Raw genomic sequence first — 19,326 nt, forward strand, 5'->3', positions numbered from 1 at the left:
ATCCACTTCCATAGCACCCTGCAGAGAAAAGTCACTGGGAATCCCATATTTGAGGTTGGCATTGACGCTGACAGTAATCTTGACTTATATATAAGTGCATCCGTCGGGTGCTGATAATTTGATAACAAGAATTTCATCAGGGCCATACAAGGTCTGTGCTCTTATCAAGCACAGACAATAATCTGTCGTTTCACAGGATGTCGTATATCAAAAACAAAGGAAGCACTTAAATTTATCATTAAGCCGAATCTGCTATCTGTGTACACATCCTGCGAGACAGAAGGTAAGGATGTGACGCCTTCAGAGCAGAAGACGCACGTGACTGAGTGAATCAGAAACAGAAAAAAATGGCAGAAGGAGATGTACACATCATTTGAGAACTGAATATAAATCATTACATGCATCAATATAAATAAATCTTTGGGAAGCTTGTATTCATTAAGAGTGTAAGCATACAGCACACAGCAAGTCCAACTTTCATTCTTACTACTGACTTCAGGTTGCAACCTGTCCAGTCTCGTAGTCTTCCTGCATTATTTGGTGTGAATTTGTAAAGGTTTTCTTTAGTTTCACGTAAAATTTAATGCAACGCATTGGTCCTCTAACTCTGCCTTCTTATAATTTGAAAACTGTGCCTCACAACGTTGTACTCAATAAGGCACTGAAGAATAACTAACAGACATACAACAATAAAACTTCCGGGAGTTACACACTAAACACAGGCGTGTGCAAGGACTCAAATCTCATTTCGTTCCAACACAACACTGGAGAGAAATTACGAGTGCTCCTGAATCTTTGGATCAGACCTCGAATACCTAAACTATTGTTGCCGGTGTTGGCCTGCTGTGGATTCTGACGAGAACAACGCTATCAATGAACTGTTCACAGTAACTCAGTATCTGCCGTACCTTTCTGTTCATAACACGTCCTACTCTTGTTATACTATTTTCTGCTGCTACTGATATTAGCCTAAACTCGTCTGACCGGAAACCCTTATCTTCTACCCATTTCACTTTATTCACCCCAGTATATCTATTTTAAGTCTTAGCATATCCATCCCAGATTTTATAGCTTCCCTACCACGTTCAAATTTGTGACACTCCAAGCGCAGACTCGTAGAACGTTATCCATTCGTTGGTTATTCAGTCTTTTCCTCATGATCACTTCTTCCTTGGCAGTCCCCTCCCGGAGATCCGAATGGGGGACTAGTCCGGAATCGTTCGCCAATGAAGAGATCATCAAGACACTTTTATAATTACAGGTCACATGTATTGTGGATAGACTTATGTGTTTTTAATGCAGTAGATCCCGTGTCTTATGCATCCCCATGCCGTTGGCCCTTACTGATTCTTCCTCCTCTTATGTGCAATTTCCCACCCCAGCGGCATGGTAGTATTCTGAAACTGTCCGCTCTTATATCCTCTTTGACAAGGCCGTTGGCGATAGTTTCTGCCTCCATTACTGGAGATTTTTATTCAGAATTTAAGCAATGCGAATACGTTTTGCTTAATAATCAAAGACGCTATCCCTAGATCATGAACGTACCCTAATCATGTCCAAAAAGTTAAGGGAAGGTTTACTATCTTTGGCCCGAAAAAAGCATGTTCTTTGAGAATTTTTTTCTCGGGATGTGTTATAAATATCAATGTCAAATTTGGTCAAAATGTTTATTGATATTTCCTCTACAAATTGGAAGTTTTTCGACCGGAAATGTTGAAGAGCAAAGGCGGAAGTGCTGTCGGAACGAAACAAAATTTCGATGTAGACCCCCACGCGCGGTATGTCACAGGTCATTCGGCTAGTCTGAAATCAAAACTGAGTTGACGTTAGAAAAGTATATAAGATTCTTTCGGAAATGTACCTCGCTTAAGTTATTTGTACCATTGGAAACAAAATGGTGGCCATCTGAAAAAATAGTTTTTTTTAATCGATTTTTCGACTTCGTCGGCCAAGTAAAAATATTTATAGTTGATGGATCGGAGTAAAAGTAGTACAACTCCTAGACAATTTAGTTAGCTTCGTCGGAAACAAAGAATCATGCCAATCGGTTCAGTATATTTGAAGTACGCGCGATAAAAAACGTCATTTCGAGAAAAGCGCGTTTGAAATATAAATGCAATATTATGCAACGTACGTTCAATCTGCTATTACAGGTCCATAAACTAGTCCTTCCTCTTTCTCACATAGGGCGTTCTGCTCCATCTGGGCCATCCTGCGCTGCTCCAGAGCCGCTCGTACGGCCGGTGATAAGCGGTTTTCGGTCGCTTGAATCCGGTGGACGTCCGAATGCCTGGCGAACTGCGTGGAATAGAATCCCAGGGTGACGTCCATCGCTGTCATGGTCTTCAGAATTGCTGAATACCCTTCGTTGAAGCTGCTCACTGCCAGAAAAGTAGCAATCTCCACAGTCTTCTCACCAGAATGCAAATGCTTGGGGGATAACTTCCAAACACACGCGTTCAACCTTTCATTAAAATTTTTTGTGTGTTTCCTCCCAAGCACTGGTACAATAACTTGTCCTCCGAAAGAAAGAAACTGGTGCGTGAAAAAGGCCGATTTCAGGCAGGTGCATTTTTTTGTTCAACCTCGAATAACAAACATTTCCGTTCCGTATTCGGAAAAACCGTTTCACGGGTGGATTCTAAACACATTTACGGATCCAAAAACGCAATTTAAAAAAAAAGTTGATTTTTTGAATCAAAAGATAGTAAACCTCCCCTAAAGCGATGAAAATGGCTGAACATGTTGCGACAATTGATGTTAAAAATAGTGTTGATAGGAGGATCAAAGGGGTTGGCGCCCGTGGAGAAGACGAGAACCAATATGGGAGGATTGACTATGGGAAGATGTGCAACAACCTGGGCTCAGGGGAAACTGGATGGTAGCTGCAGAGGACACTCTCCGTTGGAGGCAGTATCTAAGGACGGCGCATGATCTACAGGGCCCTGATCGCTTATTAAGTAAGTGTGTAAAGGAATCCTCATTTAATCCATGACGATATCGTACCAACTTTGCTGTTTTTGTGATAGCACCGTGTTAGCAAATGGTGTTGAATTCTGTGCCATCATCTAGGGATCGGGTTGCCTCACCAAAGTTGGCAACGAGAATGAATACCACAGACATTAGCGACAGTTCGCTGCAGTCCGTAATAACCAATGGGAGACACTCCAGATGACAGTCTTCCCTCTCAGTAAAGCAGCGCTCCCGCACTGAAGTCATTATAGTGTCAGGCAGGCAAGAGCTCAGCCCAGTTCGAGACCTCAGCTACAGCAGTCAACATCACCGTGTTGGACAGTAACAGTTGTTAGGTTTCTGATGAAAACATACTTACCTTAATGTTGCATTTTGTACTGCAAGAGCACAGTTTCTTAGTGAGAGTATCAAGCGATGCTTTGCTAGTTGGTGACATTTGTAAATTACACAACAATCATATGGCAAAGAAGTGTGCCAACGTTCGGTATATCTGCTATTCATTTACTAAAGTGAATTAATAGTTCAAGAATTACAATTCCCAAGTACCACTTTAGTTTGGAATCAAAGAATGCACAATTATGGCCAAACAACTGTAGTTTCATCTGGTCACAAAATACTCCATATAGCACTCTGTCACTGACATTTACTATTTTTCAATAACTGTAAAGAAAAATCATTAGTCCTCTTAGCAATTCGAGCAGAAAATCGAAGGTTGCAAATATAGCACAGTATTATATGATTTCCGTGTGGACAGGTTAGTACGTATTTTTGTTACTTTTATTTGTCAAATTCTTAGATAATTACCGTGTCTATACGATTGAGATGGCAGTTCTTGTCAAAGAGTCATTACAGTAAAAGTTAAAACAACTCTGAGTAGTGGAAGATATGAATTTGATTGCGTGAACATTGGCACATCAGCCAGATATAGATAAGAAGGCAGGTGTTTTATATTTCCCAAACATAGAATTAAATTGTTTTCTCGTGCCCATCAATCCTGTCATCTTCCACAGGATGTTAGGTATCTTACTTGAATGGCACCAAGTAGAATTATCTGTTTATCTCGTAGCAACACGATCTCTCATTAAACTTTTTGGAAACTTATCTGTAGTATGAAGGCTTTCCCGGAAGGTTTACCAGAAGATAAAACTTATCTGTACTTTGTCGTGGCTCTCATGGCCCTACTCTTACCTATAGTCGGGGAATTTGTAGCATAATAAGATATTAAAGTATTTTTTCCTTGAATAGTACATTCTATACCCATATTTCAAAACCATAGGAAAAATTTGGTATAGCTGAACTCAGGTTTAATACTGTGATAAAATAGGGTCAACATACTTGAAAATGCAATAGAATGATTGTAGAAGGCCCCCTTTGTAACATATGGAGAAATGAAAGGAAAATTGTGTCATGGTAATACAATAAGATATAAGCCATTAAACTTAAAGATGCTGTTACTTTATCTCCAAGTTACACCATCTGCCGCTATGCAAATACAACTTCACATACACTAGGCTTTCATATATTTATTTGATGGTGATGAGAATCGAGGAAGTTTTTAAGCAATTATAACCATTAACAGATTTCCATCACTTGCAGGAAAGCGAGAAGGATTAGTTAAATTACTCTAGGAGAAGAAGATAAGGCAGGAAATAGTTCTGTAATGAAGTTTCATGCTTTATTCGCCAAAAAAGTGAAGAAGCAAAAAGTCATAGTTCTGAATACTATACCGGCTCAAACAAATTTTTAAAAAAGTCCTTAGATTTCACGTGCAATAAAGACCTTTGTGTAAGATGAGAATTTTGTAATATGCTATACTCAGACTCATTACCGTAGCAGGGATGGTTGCAGATCATCGCTGCTGGGCCCCTGAGCAATGTTCCAATGCTGAACAAATGGTTCAAATGGCTCTGAGCACTATGCGACTTAACTGCTGAGGTCTTCAGTCGCCTAGAACTTAGAACTAATTAAACCTAACTAACCTAAGGACATCACACACCACACACATCCATGCCCGAGGCAGGATTCAAACCTGCGACCGTAGCGGTCACGTGGTTCCAAATTGAAGCGCCTAGAACCGCACGGCCACACCGGCCGGCCAATGCTGAACAGAAAGACACCTACTTTGTCTGCTGTTTCCGTTCTTAGTAATGTTTCTGCATTTTATTTTATTTATTTACTTATATTCTTGTCTTAGGACCAGTTATTGAAAACTTTTCCTATATCAAAGTAGTATTTTGAAAATTTGCAGTTCTCTTTTAAAAAACAGTTTCGGTATTTAAAATAGATTTTTTATCCCGCAGAAGTAGTAAACCTTTTTCTTGTTTTCAGTTTTCCGCATTCATTTAAATGGGTACCAATTTTACACCATGGGTAGGTCAAAACCGGGTATTTTGTGTCTATCGAGGTTATTATTTTTTATGATGAGATGGTTGAGTTCATGTTGAGTATATAAGAGATTTCAGTAACCTTAATTTGCAAATAAGTTGATCATTCAAAATAATTTTTATCCACTCAAAGTCAAGTTATTCAGTTTTATCCCACTTTCCCCAAAATTTAAATACTGATGAGCAAGAACATTGTTCGATCTCACGAATTACCAGCATGCAGGAGCTGCGGTCGCTGAGCTTTGATGCATCACGGCACGTGTTGAAGCACAGACTAGCTCTTTCAAACTTTCCTCAGCCAACATGCGATTGGCCGCAACTCCAAACAACTCTGCAAGGCATTAGTGATACATGCAAACACAGAGATTGTCAGCCAAGACATACGATCGATCGACTCATGTACGTACTTTGTAAAATTTTGTTGCCCGTAGAATCTTACGCTAATTAATGAAACGATGCGAAAAAGCAGCCATGTTTCACATTTTTGGAATGATAGCAAACAATGTTGATACCCATTCTACGAAGAAAGGAATATCATCGTCTAAGCTCGAGCAATTTATTTAATCAAGTGGCAAATGTCAGCTTGCTCTCTATACACGTCGGACAGTAATTTCAACTCTAGCTCTAGAGTCTCTAACTCAAGTTACATCAGTAGCGACAGATCGAGGCTGGTATGCTTCATCTTAATGTATCAGCAAGCCTCCTATATACAAGCAGATATTTTTTTGTTCAGCAGTCAAGCAGTAGTAGACTAATACTCAGAATGCTTCTTATTTATATAGTTTGTCAGATTTCAGAATGTTGACCATGGTGGTATAATTTTAATTAATATTGTGTTTATACTGGTTGCTGGTGAGGAGGAAAGTTAGTTATTAGTATTTTATTAATGATCTCATTCGTAAGCAACCATATCACAATCATCACAGTCGCTCAAAAAAGTTATAATTAAGCTTTACTTGTTTAATCAGAATCGGACGACGACTCTCCTTGTCCGCAGTCTCGATGATTCGAATCGATCTGCAATCCTACGGAAATAAAATGTCGTGGTTGTCTTGCGTTGTGTAGTCAGTCAGGAAGCCTCAGATCAAGCGGAAAGTTTGCTCTAGTAGAGTTTAATTATCCGACGAAATAATGGAGCTCTTGGATCTAATAATTGCTGGTACGTTTCCAATTCATCGGAAGTTCCCTTCTGATTACCAACAAAACGACATCTTCCTGCAAATTTCCAATTAGAGAATACATATATAATGAAATTCCTTACACACCTTTGATGTAAATGCTCAGTATATATTTTCTTGAGTAGCATACAATATATTTTCAATCTCTTTCTTCCATTAATTTCGATAGCAAAATTACAATTCTTCAATGCGGCTATTCGGCACGGAGAGGATCCTAGAAGTCCTCTCAACACACCAGAGAGAATATTACAAAGAGTACTTATGCGCTCATGGAATAGTAATAGTACTGTACTACTTTCCGCATCGATTCTGCGAGTATATAGATGGTCAAGTAGGAAACGTAATTCACTCATAGAATTGTGCAGGGATAATTAGTAGAATATAAAGAGATGTTACAGTGACATCACTGTACTTTTAGAAAGTTCTTTGTATATTGCACAATGAAAATATTTTATCATCTTCTTGAAACTTTGTCACATGTTACAGCTTCGCCTCCTCCATCACGTGACGTTTGTGTCTTGCTTGTCTTGGATGATCATCTGCGGTCAAAGGACTACCGCGAAAACGACTAGAACAGCAAGAATGGCCCAGTATTAACTCGTAACAATCTTCGTTTAAACCACGTGCATTTCTTTTTACATTCTTTTCGATGGAAAGTCTGGACGTTGATGCAACACATTTGCTGTACAGCTTTGACGTTACGGAACCATGCAGCTCCATGTAAAGTGCAGGCTTTAGTCACTTAAAAGAAACGGACACTATGGTTTTTTAACTAAACAGTCTCAACTTTCTCAACCCTTCAGCTCGAATTTACATAATTTCAACTGTTGTTACAACATCCTATCACCAGTGTTGATGCCTGGGCAATAATTTACTAAACATCTATTGATGCTATTTTCAAGATAAAGTGGCGCAAGATTTCACAGATGTAACACCTTTTAGTAATATTTCATATATGCAAGGAAACACGGAAGACCACCTGGAAGATGGATGCAAGATGTTAATGATTTGAAGAATTCCAGGGGCATTCAAGAAGCAGATTGGACAGACAGGAAACTATGAAGGTCGAGAAGCGGAAGTGAACCGCATGTCTTAAAATATTCACGCATATACATATAAAAATATTTATTTGTTATGTTGTGATAATACAACAACGTAAATATGATAATGCTGAAAGCAAATGACATCAAACAGCCTTGTAGATTCTCTTCGCAGTAATGTTGCCAAAAGTGTAAGTCTGAAATAAAACAAAATGAGACATTAATATTTACCATATGTACAAATGAAAAATAATGTTGTAGTAAATATGAAACGTGAATTCAATATTACGCCCTCGAGTAATCAGAAGTTTCACAGTAGAATGAAGAGAGTGGACAAAAACAGGGCAGAAGGCTTGATAGCAAATCGCATGTAGGGTAGTGAGGAGAGCCACAGAAGTGACATACCACGACCAGCTGCTGAGGGCTGAAGCTTTTCTCGACCGTCACGGTCTTGCCATCCTCACTTTTCTCGACCTTGAGCAACGTGTGGTCGTCCTTGAGGGAGACGGAGCCCTTCCACTTGCGGCCCAGGGTCTCCTCCGTAAACTCCTCTCCCAGGCGGAAAGTGACGCTGCTCTTGTGGTCCCCTGTTTGGTTTGTCACTGTGTACTTGTCACCATCCACGGTCAATGTCACTCGAGCCTTTATCTTCAGGGCTGCCTGCCTGTGGGCTGGTTCCGTCACTCCTGCAACATAGGTACACAACATCTATGAACATATAAAGTTAGGGTTCGATTAGAACAAAATATCCTACAATCGATACATTACAATCAGAGACTGCATTTATTGATAGCAGACTGAAATTATAAGCAACTGCTAAGAATTATTTTATATACGCTTTAGCGCTGCGACACTGTGTCACTCCAGAACCAAAAACTAGATATCGGGTTTTTTCTTAGCGTTTGTCATCAGTTGTGCTACCCAAACATGACTCATATCTGACTAAATACTCGAAACGCATTCAGTGCCTCACTGAAAGATGTATTCAGTTCGCCAAAGAGTATTCACGTTCATATCTGCGCAGAGAATCAGCGCTTGAGATAATGAGACTATTTCAAGAGGAATTTGCTTATCTTCACTTTCCTAACAGGAGTACGACTCAACGGTTGATAAATAAATTTCGTAAACGGGAAATGTTATTTACAGGAAACATAGACAACCATGTACAGTACTAACACAAGAAACTCTAGACAACACTGAGCATGCTCTGGAATGTTCGTTGTCTTTTCTAGCAAATGGAAATTTCTTATGACTCTGCTCAAACGGCTCCAAACCTACTGAAGTTACAGGCCCGTAAAATAAGTGCGGTGTAAGAACATAAACAGGATAGCCCAGTAAAAAGGGTTGTTCAAAAATGGTTCAAATGGCTCTGAGCACTATGGGACTTAACATCAGTCCCCTAGAACTTAGAACTGCTTAAACCTAAGGACATCACACACATCCATGCCCAAGGCAGGATTCGAACGCGCCTACAACCGCTCGGCCACACCGACCGGCTAAAAAGGGTTGTGGTTTAGAGAATAGACTGTGAATAGGGTGCATGCAAAGAAATTAACAGTCACTCACCTAACTTTCTTTTTGGACAAATCATGGTTCTACCTAAGTGGATATGTTAATTCATAAAGCAACCATTATTGGGTTCGACTAGCGAAATACACGAGGCATCGCTGTATTATCAAAAAATAGAAGTGTGCTGTGCAACTAGCGGTGAGGGAATAATAGACCCTTTTTTTAAGGAAACAATAACAACAGAGATATGTGGAAAACATTTTGTGGTCTTTTAAGACACAAAGGAATTATACACATTATGGCCTCTGTTTGACCAACTAAATGAAAAGGAACGTGGTTCCGCGACATTTCAGCAGGACTCTGTGACGACACATACAGCTAGCTTCTCATAAGGGGAAATTCATGGCCTCTTTCAAGAAAGAGTTGTCACTGACACCATATGGCGTCCTCGTTGCTCGATTTAACCCCACACCATTTTTGTCTCTGGGAAGGAGGGGGGAGGAATTTAAGGAGAAAGTGTACAAATCAAACACGCACGCTTTAGATGAACTCAAAACTAACATTCGTCAAGCAATTACTGGCATTTATTAGAGAGAACTGTATAGTGTAACGAGCAATTTCCTAAGCAGGTGTCAAAAATGCTTGAACAACGAAGAGAGGCAGTTTCAGCATCCACTTGTTTTAATATAAGTTGCTAATTTACTTTTAAGTGTTTATTTATCTTAGAAATAACTGACACGACCAACCGTCCTATATTTAAAGCGGACCTCCTATACCATCCGCTCCGCGGGAACGCCGCCAAAGTGGTTGCGTTAACTACTGACCAACCTGTAGCCCTGCATCATGTTTTACTCTGAATAATGTTAAGATTCTTATTACTGTTCTAAGGCTCCAGTTGGTTTATCAAGAGGAAACGTACTACCATGTTGTATGGTTTGGTGCTTATGTTAACGACTGTGAATCTGATTATTTCAGAGATACTTGAGTTTTAACAAAAGTATATTTCTTTAATTATGCCGAAGTTGGAGTTATTTAATTAATTCAACTACTCATGCTTAGCAAATGAACAAGTAAATTTTGTTCTATTCACTTAATAAATGTTGAGATCTGTTTTCAAGGAAAAGATTGTTTTGAGAAATTTTGTTGTTTTGGAGAAGGCCAAGATAATTTCGGTTAGTAAAATTATTTTTTCGAACAGCGTGGGTAAGGATTGTGCTTGTTCATGGTCTGGCATCTTACCATTCCAAGTTACCAGCCTGCTTCCTCCCGGGGCTGTACTCTCATGCTGTGAAAATTATAATAAAATCTGCCACCTCAGTAGGAGTGAACGATTAGTACACCACTGATCGAGAATGATTGATTTTGTAACTTCACAGAAAACAAAGCTGTGGGGCGATATAAATACCAATTCACAAGAGCGGATTGTACTGTCATAACAGCTGCATGAGTTTACTCATTGAACCCAAGAGTGGGCAATAAATGTGTTCATCGGAAGAATACTTAAAATGAATGTTGCATCAGCGTGAGTCCCAGAATGTTCTATCACAATCAGTAAGCCCAAACTACTTACACAAACTACACAATCTGTATTCTAAAGCTCACATTCTTATCGTTTGCCATTAGGACGTAACTAGAGCAGGAGTACGTAGTAAGGCAAGATGAAACCCTTCTGTCTTGTACTCACCGTAGACTTCAAACATGGCTTCCACATTCTCCTGGCTGTCCAAGTCCAGCTCGTAGGTCTTGCCAGAGAATTGCTTCACCATCTTGCAGGCGGTCCCACTGAAATCAACTGCAGCTGTACGTCTTCAGAAGTCTGAATGTCTTTTGGTCCAGTGGGAGCTCTCTTATACCGGTATGCAGCACCATGACTAGCGTCGCTGTGCGTCACATAGATAAGTGCGCTTCCTGGCCTCAAGTGACAACATCCCGTGGTCTAAGCTGTGATGTGGTGGTTCATTCCACTTGATGCTTGCGGAGATAATTCTCTGAACTACGTTGATCCTCCGTAATATACGATATCTTAAGTGCTTACTTCCTTAAGATAGATGTTTTTCTTCCTGTAACGGAGGACTGAGGATGCATGCAAGATCAACGCATTCGAATATCGAGTTTAAATGTTTCAAAACATGTACTGCAATAGCGAATCTTCATATAACCATACGCAAGCCATTTGGTGTTCCCATTCCTCATTAATACCTTTTGTAAATGCAGATGTCCGCCTTCGATGCTTAGGAGAGGTCGGTAACTAATATCTTGCGCATATGACTTTGCACCTGTACATGTCCAAATGTCGGTGTTACTTGTGCGTGGAATTGGAAATCTCAATGAAATGTTACTTTGTAGACAGCGGAATCGTTAGTGAATTATGAATTAAAAATAATTACTACCTTTTTAGCTGTATTTACGATACACGTAATCCGCTACAATGTGTGATAAATTTATTATTTTACTAATTACCATGTGGCTTACGTAATTACAGTTTAGAAATACACACATTAAATTGAATTTGGATAATATAAGATAATACGAAACGCTAAAATAGTTCAAAAGGCTCTGAACACTATGCGACTTAACTTCTGAGGTCATCAGTCGCCTAGAACTTAGAACTAATTAAACCTAACTAACCTAAGGACATCACACACATCCATGCCCGAGGCAGGATTCGAACCTGCGACCGTAGCGGTCGCTCGGTTCCAGACTGTAGCTCCTAGAACCGCACGGCCACTCCGGTCGGCCCGAAACACTAAAATCATGCCTATCTCAGCTTCCCGTTTTTAGCGTTTCGTATATATTGAACTGGCAATAGGAAACAAAGAGGTTGAGATAGCCATTTCTGATCGTAGTTGGATATACAAACACTCCATCCAGGCGACTATGAATTTTCTTTGCTGACAATTGTGCAAAATGTGACTTAGTGTTTGTTCCAACGATCCGCAGTCGCACTGTTCGTCATTCTAGCATCCCCAATTACGTAACGTGGTTGTATGTATTAGTTCTTGTCTGTAATTTTCAGTGAATGCGATCGGCAGTGTCAGCGCTACTCCAACATGGCACAGAATCACATCAATAAAATGTCGTCTCTCAAAGGAGTCAAATCCCTGTGACATATATATGAAAGTGAACTAACTCTCTCTTTGTACAATGGAATGAGACAGGATATTCTTGTCCATTGTTCTCCCAGTGCCAAATATCACCAATCTACTACCCAAGCCCACAATACGTCACGGTTCCATAATCTGATCCGGATCAAAAAAGTAAGATTTTGCACTTTTGTCCCATGTCACCCTTTTCCACGAATTGCAAACATAATTGCAAGAAAATTTCACTATGGTTTTTCTAACGAAACATCATGTAGACTTTTGAAATATTCATATGTTTTGTATCTCAGAAACTGTAATAGGTTACTGCGGCAAGGATAAAGTCCAACAGGTATGCCGCCAACCTGTCCCAGCAAAGCCTGTTAGAAGTCAAACCTTTGGTGATCAAATCCTGGCATCAACATCTGACTGGAGGCACCTGGTGCTGAGAGATGCCCAGCGAATCGGTGGCTGAGAATGTCTCAATTCGTACCTCAGTCCATTTGTATGGAGGCTGAACTCTAGAGGCAGATGGTCCCGCAGGACGGCGAACAAAGGTGGTAGGTCCAGCGGATGGCGCGTACTAGGATATTGTAACTGAATGTCACTATCAGTTTGACCAAAACATCCACACTAGCAGAAAATGTACAGTGTTTGGACGAAAATATGGAAACACTGGAAAAATATGCCGATTTAATTGACCACAGGCGGCTTCTGCGAAATGCCTTCAACACGTTGCAACTGTCTGTCTGCTGTCGTAATTGGGTTCCTTGTAGTTGTGGGTGCATTATGTAGGAGCAAAGTGAATTCCAACGTTGGCAAATTGTTGGTGCTCGTATGTTGGCTGCTGTGGTAGCCAACGTAACCTAAGTGTTTGGTGTTTCAAGAGGGATCTTCTCGAAGGTTTATACATACAGGGAATCGGGAAAAACATCATACCCTAAGTCACAACGCTGACGGAAGTGTGTGTTGCGTGAGCGTGACGGACGGCTGTTGAGGACGATTGTGGCCAGAAACAGGAGGACGACAGCTGAAAGAGCCATTGCAGATGTCGCACACGCCACCCGTGTCAGCACCAACATAACTCCAGAAACACAGAAGTACAGGGTGAGGTGGAGTTTCAAAGCCACGCACCTCTGACGCAGATAACTGTAACAGCGCTTTCTAATCCGTACAAGGAGACGATACCAAAACCATGAAAACACACCTATACCGTTACACTTCCTCCATAATTCACCCTTGGCGCTATATATTATCACGGCAGCTACCGTTCTCGCCGGCCAGAGTGGCCGAGTGGTTCTAGGCGCTACAATCTGGAACCGCGCGACCTGCCTCGGGCATGGATGTGTGTGATGTCCTTAGGTTAGTTAGGTTTAAGTAGTTCTAAGTTCTAGGGGACTGATGACCTCAGAAGTTAAATCCCATAGTCCTCAGAGCCATTTGAACCATTTTGAGCTACCGTTCTCCAGGCATTCGTAAATCTGAAACCCTTCCGTCTCATTGCCGCAGTGTATAGCGTGATTCACCATTCCGAATCACTCTTTTCCAATCATCGACTGCCCAGTGACGTGACACCACCTGAAAAATAGTATAGCTTTGACTACATAAATGTATGGCTTGGCACGTGGCCTGTTCACACAAGCCATGCCACAACTATTATCAGGACGGGAAACGGAATGGCGAATCATGGCTGGTAGTCATACTTTGATTTACACATACATAATTTATTAACATAAGGTTCCTTCAGATAATTCCTCACAATCTTCAGTACAATGCAGCAGTTACTTAGAATGAGTTCTTATTGAAACAAGACACTTATCAGAACACATCAAGTATAACTATAAAATGGATATGAAATCAGTTAAGAAAGAACTAGCAAACACAGTATTACCGTGACTTCGCCACACTTAACAGAAGGTTACAACTGACAGTACAGTTCCTATCAGAGTGGGCCAGCCACATAATTGCATTTGATCACCACATGGACCAACAAGGCCAAAACAACACTTAAAACTCGCGCGGCTAACCGCAACTCACTAGAACTTGGATATGTAACAGAAGCAAGAAAGATTGCCATGAAACAAATCCAGATTACACTTTACGTAACTACACACTGTAACTTCAATAGAGATGTGACATCGACTCAGCAAGCACTGTGGACTGTCTATTACTACAGAGACAGATCACCGCAATTAGCCCAAAATTACATGACAATCGATAGAGAGAATTTAATTACTTTACACCTGCTCTATTTGCCAACGTTTACTTAGTTGCAGGTCTGTCTTTATATAACCCAAAAAATGTTTGTTTAAACATCAGAAAATCACAATCAAATTGCAAAAAGGCGTTTTACCCGTCTTGGCGGAAAGGAAAGATATACTAAACTTTTGGTATGGGGTCTTCGCCCAAAGCAATCCAGCTGTGGCAGGGTTACTTAAATACAGCAGGACCGAGGCTGCGGTTACACCTCACTCCCCGCCAAGGCGTTTGCGCTTACAGCAGCTTTTGACAAACACAGGACAATTACAACTCTCTGAAACACACACAAAAATACAGGGCCGAATCCTTGCACCAGACATACGTGCATCAGTCTACAAAATTTTCCGTACACAGTAATCACTGACCTTTAATTGAAACCATTTAAGGACGGTTTACCGATAATCGTAATATCACTTAGGTGCAGTTTCCAATCACTTAATACCCTTAATAATCAATTACAGAACAACCAGTACAGTTATAACTAAGACTTCACTGCGGAGTCAACATTTAACCATCTCACACGGAACTCATCCACATAGTTGTCGATTAACGGCTGTGTAAATCCCACAATCATCTAGCGAGTGAAACGCCTCTTAACAAGTCGCTCACCCACATACACTAAAGGCTAACTTACTTGACGTTTGCACACAGCACAACTCAGCGGCTCAAGCAGCTTAATCACTTTACTTCAGAGACATTTCCCTTGATAGAAATCACGAAACTTGGAGCTGACCCAAAACACAGACTTGCCGACCAATACAACCCCGCAGCATATCAGGCTGATAGGGCATACATGGTCGCAGTCGACACTCCTTTCTCCGGAGACGTCCCAAGTCTCTCAATGTCTTTCTTCCGAAAGCTGACTGCCGACTCTTGAAGCTCGCCAACCCGGAAGAAAGCCACACGATATCCATAGATCACATATAATCTCCAAAATCGATCGCAACGATATAACGAGCGTACCCGGTGCTGGCACCAGTCCGCCACGGCTCATGGCTTACGATGAGATGCTCCACCATTGTATCCCACTCTTTTCAACTCCTTACCTGTACTGATTCTAGTACTTTGAAACTCACGAGTGAACCCTTCCGCTGACTTCATGCGATTGTTTACAGCCACCCTCTGCATTCCTCGACGGTGCCAGTCCGCCAGTATGCCTAATATTGGTTTAGCTGCCGTTGTTCCTTCGCGTTTCTACTTTACAATCGCATCGGCAACAGTCGGCTTGGGCAGCCTTAGAAGAGTTTAAATATCACTGACTGATCAACCACACATTACTACTAAGGGACAATTTAACAACTGTGGAAGAAATCAACACACAAACATGGCAAATACTAGTGAATCTCTACAGCACAGCACCGGCAGGTATAAACTACCCGACCAATAGGCAACGCAGGGAAACCGTATTGCACACCAAATGTAAACAAACCCAAGCAAAACCCTTACACAGTGGTCGATTTATGACCAATCGACGTCTTCTATAACAGTCTTGGCATGTTACAGATACGGACGCTACAGCTGGCTCAGGAGACTTCGGAGGTGCCGAACCCAGCAGCTCCCCTCCTCGAAAGGACTGACATTCCTTACGACGACCGAAGCTACGACAATGATACCGAGCATTGCACTGTAGCCAAAACTAACAACCAATCTACCCTTGCATGATCTGTCACAGATAGGAGCAGACTATTGCAGCGTTTTTTTTCCTTTTTTGCTTGCTTGCTCGCTTTGGCACTTTTCTTTACCTCTGCCCTTGAAACCCCTTCCCTTTGTCTCTATCTCCTCGATGTGACCGTGTTATTGGGTAATCCCACACAAACGCACGGATAACATCACAACCCCATATCCCGTGAAATCCTCGATTAGTAACTAACAAACATTATTTTTTTCCTTCATTGTCATTTTATTCCCCTGCCCCATGGGTTCAGGTGTGGGCTTCGCGGCACAATCTGCCGCTCTTCAGCCAAGGGATTACATAAAATATACCAGGAGAACAGTACATGTATAAAATAGAGGCATGACAGATGTAATTTCCGCGTGAGAAGGGGAACCAATTGGAGTTAAAATATACAAAAACAATGGGTAGCTTGGCGAGGCACCTTTATATAAAATCTCCATACAGTTAAAATGGCACTCGATAAGGAAGTGACACATAAAATATTGTGGTACGAATAGCACTATTAAAACGCCGTTAGCAGTATGGGACGACGACACTGAACACACACTGCACTTGATTACATACACGGCGACCACTAAAACGTGACGAAGTAACTGCATTACAACTTGAAGGGCCTGCCAAGGGAGACGAGGTCAGAGGCGAGTGAGTCAGGAACCAGAGACGGGGGTTGATGGAGGAGGGTGGCAGGAGGGTGGGGGAAGGAGTGGAGTCGCCAGCACTCCAAGGGGCACGAGTTGGGGAGGGAGCCCAAGGACTGGGAAAGGAATAAACAAATATGGAGGTGACAGTAGGTCTTTTGAGATAGTCACCACGTCGGTGTGGACGTGGAGGGACTCCACCTGTTTTGCAGTAACTAGTCCAAGTCAGTGAGCCCACCTGACCGATCCACTCCGCTGTAACTGCTTCTTTACTGACAACACTATACTCCCCACTCCGCTGTAACTGATTCTTTACTGACAACACTATACGCCCCACCTCCCTATTATGCTAGTTAACTACTAGTTCCCTACAATGATTTTTTTTACCCAGCTAAAAAAACATCCATTGTTGGCTAACATTGGATGTTTTTAGCTGGGTAAAAAAAATCATTGTAGGGAACTAGTAGTTAAGCGACAGACACACAGCTCTTGGTTAACAATGAAAAATCACATGCAAGAAATCATGGGACATGTATGAACATAAAAATCGAAAATAAAAATTAAAGAAGAACGAGGAGATGCTGTGTGAAGATGGCACACGGTAGTAGAGCGCAGTAGATTTTCTTAACGTCAGCACAGAGGTGCTTGTAGTCGAGATATAGTCGTAACTGCGTGTTTCTATCGTAATTCCGATGTGTTGTTCTTCTGGTCTTCAGTCCAGAGACTGGTTTGATGGAGCTCTTCATGCTACTCGATCCTGTGCAAGCCTCTTCATCTCCGAATAACTACTGCAGCCTACATCCTTCTGAATCTGCTAAGTGTATTCATCTCTTGGTCTCCCTCTACGATTTTTACCCTCCACGCTACCCTCCAATACCAAATTGATGATCCCTTGATGCCTCAGAACGTGTCCTACCACCCGATCCATTCTTCTAGTCAAGTTGTGCCACAAATTCCTCTTCTCCCCAATTCAGTTCAGTACCTCCTCTTTAGTTACGTGATTTGCCCATTTAATCTTAGTAGCTTATCCACATTCCTGTTTGTTTATTCACTGTTGAAACTACACCTGCATTACCCCTATTTGATTTTTTTTAAACACCCTGTATTCCACTGACCAGAAGTCCTGTTCCTTCTGCCACCGAACTTCACTCATTCTCACTATATCTAACTTTAACCATACCATTTCCCTTTTTAAACACTCTAACCTACCCGCCCGATTAAGGAGTCTGACATTCCACGCTCCGATCCGTAGAACGCCAGTTTTCTTTCTCCTGATAACGACGTCTTCCTGAGCAGTTCCCACCCGGAGATCTGAATGGGGGACTATTTTACATCCGGAATATTTTAACCAAGAGGACGCCATCATCATTTAACCAGACAGAAAAGTTGCATGCCCTCGGGAAAAATTACTGCTGTAGTTCCCCCTTGCTTACAGCTTTTCACAGTACCAGCACAGTACCAGCACAGTAATGTTAAAAGGCTAGATCAGTCAATCATCCAGACTGTTGCCCCTGCAACTATTGAAACGGCTGCTGACCATCTTCAGGAACCACATCTTTGTCTGGCCTCTCAGCAGATACCCCTCTGTTGTGGTTGCACCTACGGTACGGCTATCTGCATCGCTGAGGCATGCGAATTTGCCTACCAACGGCAAGGTCCATGGTTAACGAGGGAGCCAGCACAAATGTCGTAAGCTGCTTCGCTCGACTAAACTGTCAGCTTTTCCAGAACGTCTGAGACTTAGGCACTCAGGTAAACTAGTGCAACATGGTACTTAATCTTCGGCATACTACCTGACTAAGGTAACTGTGGAAGACATTTATTGCTTGTAGAAAATCAAACCAGCAAATTAGAACAACCGATAGCTTTGGGCATTGTTTAAAATCATGCCACTCAGAGTACACCGTCGGATGTCCAGAGGTGGTTCATTTCCACAGCTGCCGGAAAGCTGCTGGGATGTGTTACGTTGCCAGGTACCAGTATCTCCCAACGCTATAAACTGTATAACCGGTATACACATGTGCGATGAACTTTTAACGTTTCACAAAGATTTTGATGGAGAACGCCACTTGACAAAAATTACTAACTTCCTGATGAAAAAGTGGCGCAAAAAATTATGGATAAATTTTTCTACAGCTACACACACTAGCTATTTAGTATCGCTTGTCTCGCTTCACATCACACATATTCAGTACTCATTCATAAATTCGATTTCAGTTATCTATATGCAGTTATTCTTATGCTTTAATTATCGTAATTACCCTATGCTGATTAAATTCCGCCACTTGTATAGAGTCTGGTAACACAACTGTAACTTGTTTACTAATCTGGGAAAATCAGACGTACCTCACCGGCGTTCAATGACAATAATCTGATGAAGTAATACAGATATGATTAGCAGACAACTAGTTCTATAGCCTACACACCAAATGCGTAGGCAACCAAGCTGCTAACAAACAACAGCTCTGTTGAGAATGACGCCAAAGAGAGACATATTAGCGATCATGATGCTATTACGCAGTTGGACTGCTAGGCGAAAAGGTCCATGAAAGAAGCTAACATAATATTTGTATTTGGTGTAATTGATTTG

General features: G+C 41.4%; 1 protein-coding gene across 1 annotated transcript; it reads right to left on the reverse strand.

Moving 5' to 3' along the window:
* Window positions 1-7,721: 7,721 nt before the first annotated feature.
* Window positions 7,722-10,889, reverse strand: LOC126101390 (fatty acid-binding protein, muscle-like). Its single transcript, XM_049912055.1, has 3 exons — window positions 10,769-10,889; window positions 7,981-8,261; window positions 7,722-7,772 (listed from the first exon to the last, which is right to left on the reverse strand). The coding sequence occupies exons 1-3, from the start codon at window positions 10,848-10,850 to the stop codon at window positions 7,722-7,724; spliced, it is 414 nt and encodes a 137-aa protein (XP_049768012.1). The 5' UTR covers window positions 10,851-10,889.
* Window positions 10,890-19,326: the final 8,437 nt, after the last annotated feature.

Source organism: Schistocerca cancellata, chromosome 9 (genome assembly GCF_023864275.1).
Source record: "Schistocerca cancellata isolate TAMUIC-IGC-003103 chromosome 9, iqSchCanc2.1, whole genome shotgun sequence".
In the NCBI taxonomy this organism is placed as follows: Eukaryota; Metazoa; Arthropoda; class Insecta; order Orthoptera; family Acrididae; genus Schistocerca; species Schistocerca cancellata.

Bases quoted from the DNA above. Each gene is read 5' to 3' on its own strand.
- LOC126101390 (XM_049912055.1), bottom strand. From the start codon at position 10,850: ATGGTGAAGCAATTCTCTGGCAAGACCTACGAGCTGGACTTGGACAGC. The intron at 8,262-10,768 runs GTGAGTACAAGA...CCTATGTTGCAG, and splicing joins AGCCATGTTTGAAGTCTACG to GAGTGACGGAACCAGCCCAC. The intron at 7,773-7,980 runs GTATGTCACTTC...GTTTTATTTCAG, and splicing joins GCCCTCAGCAGCTGGTCGTG to ACTTACACTTTTGGCAACAT.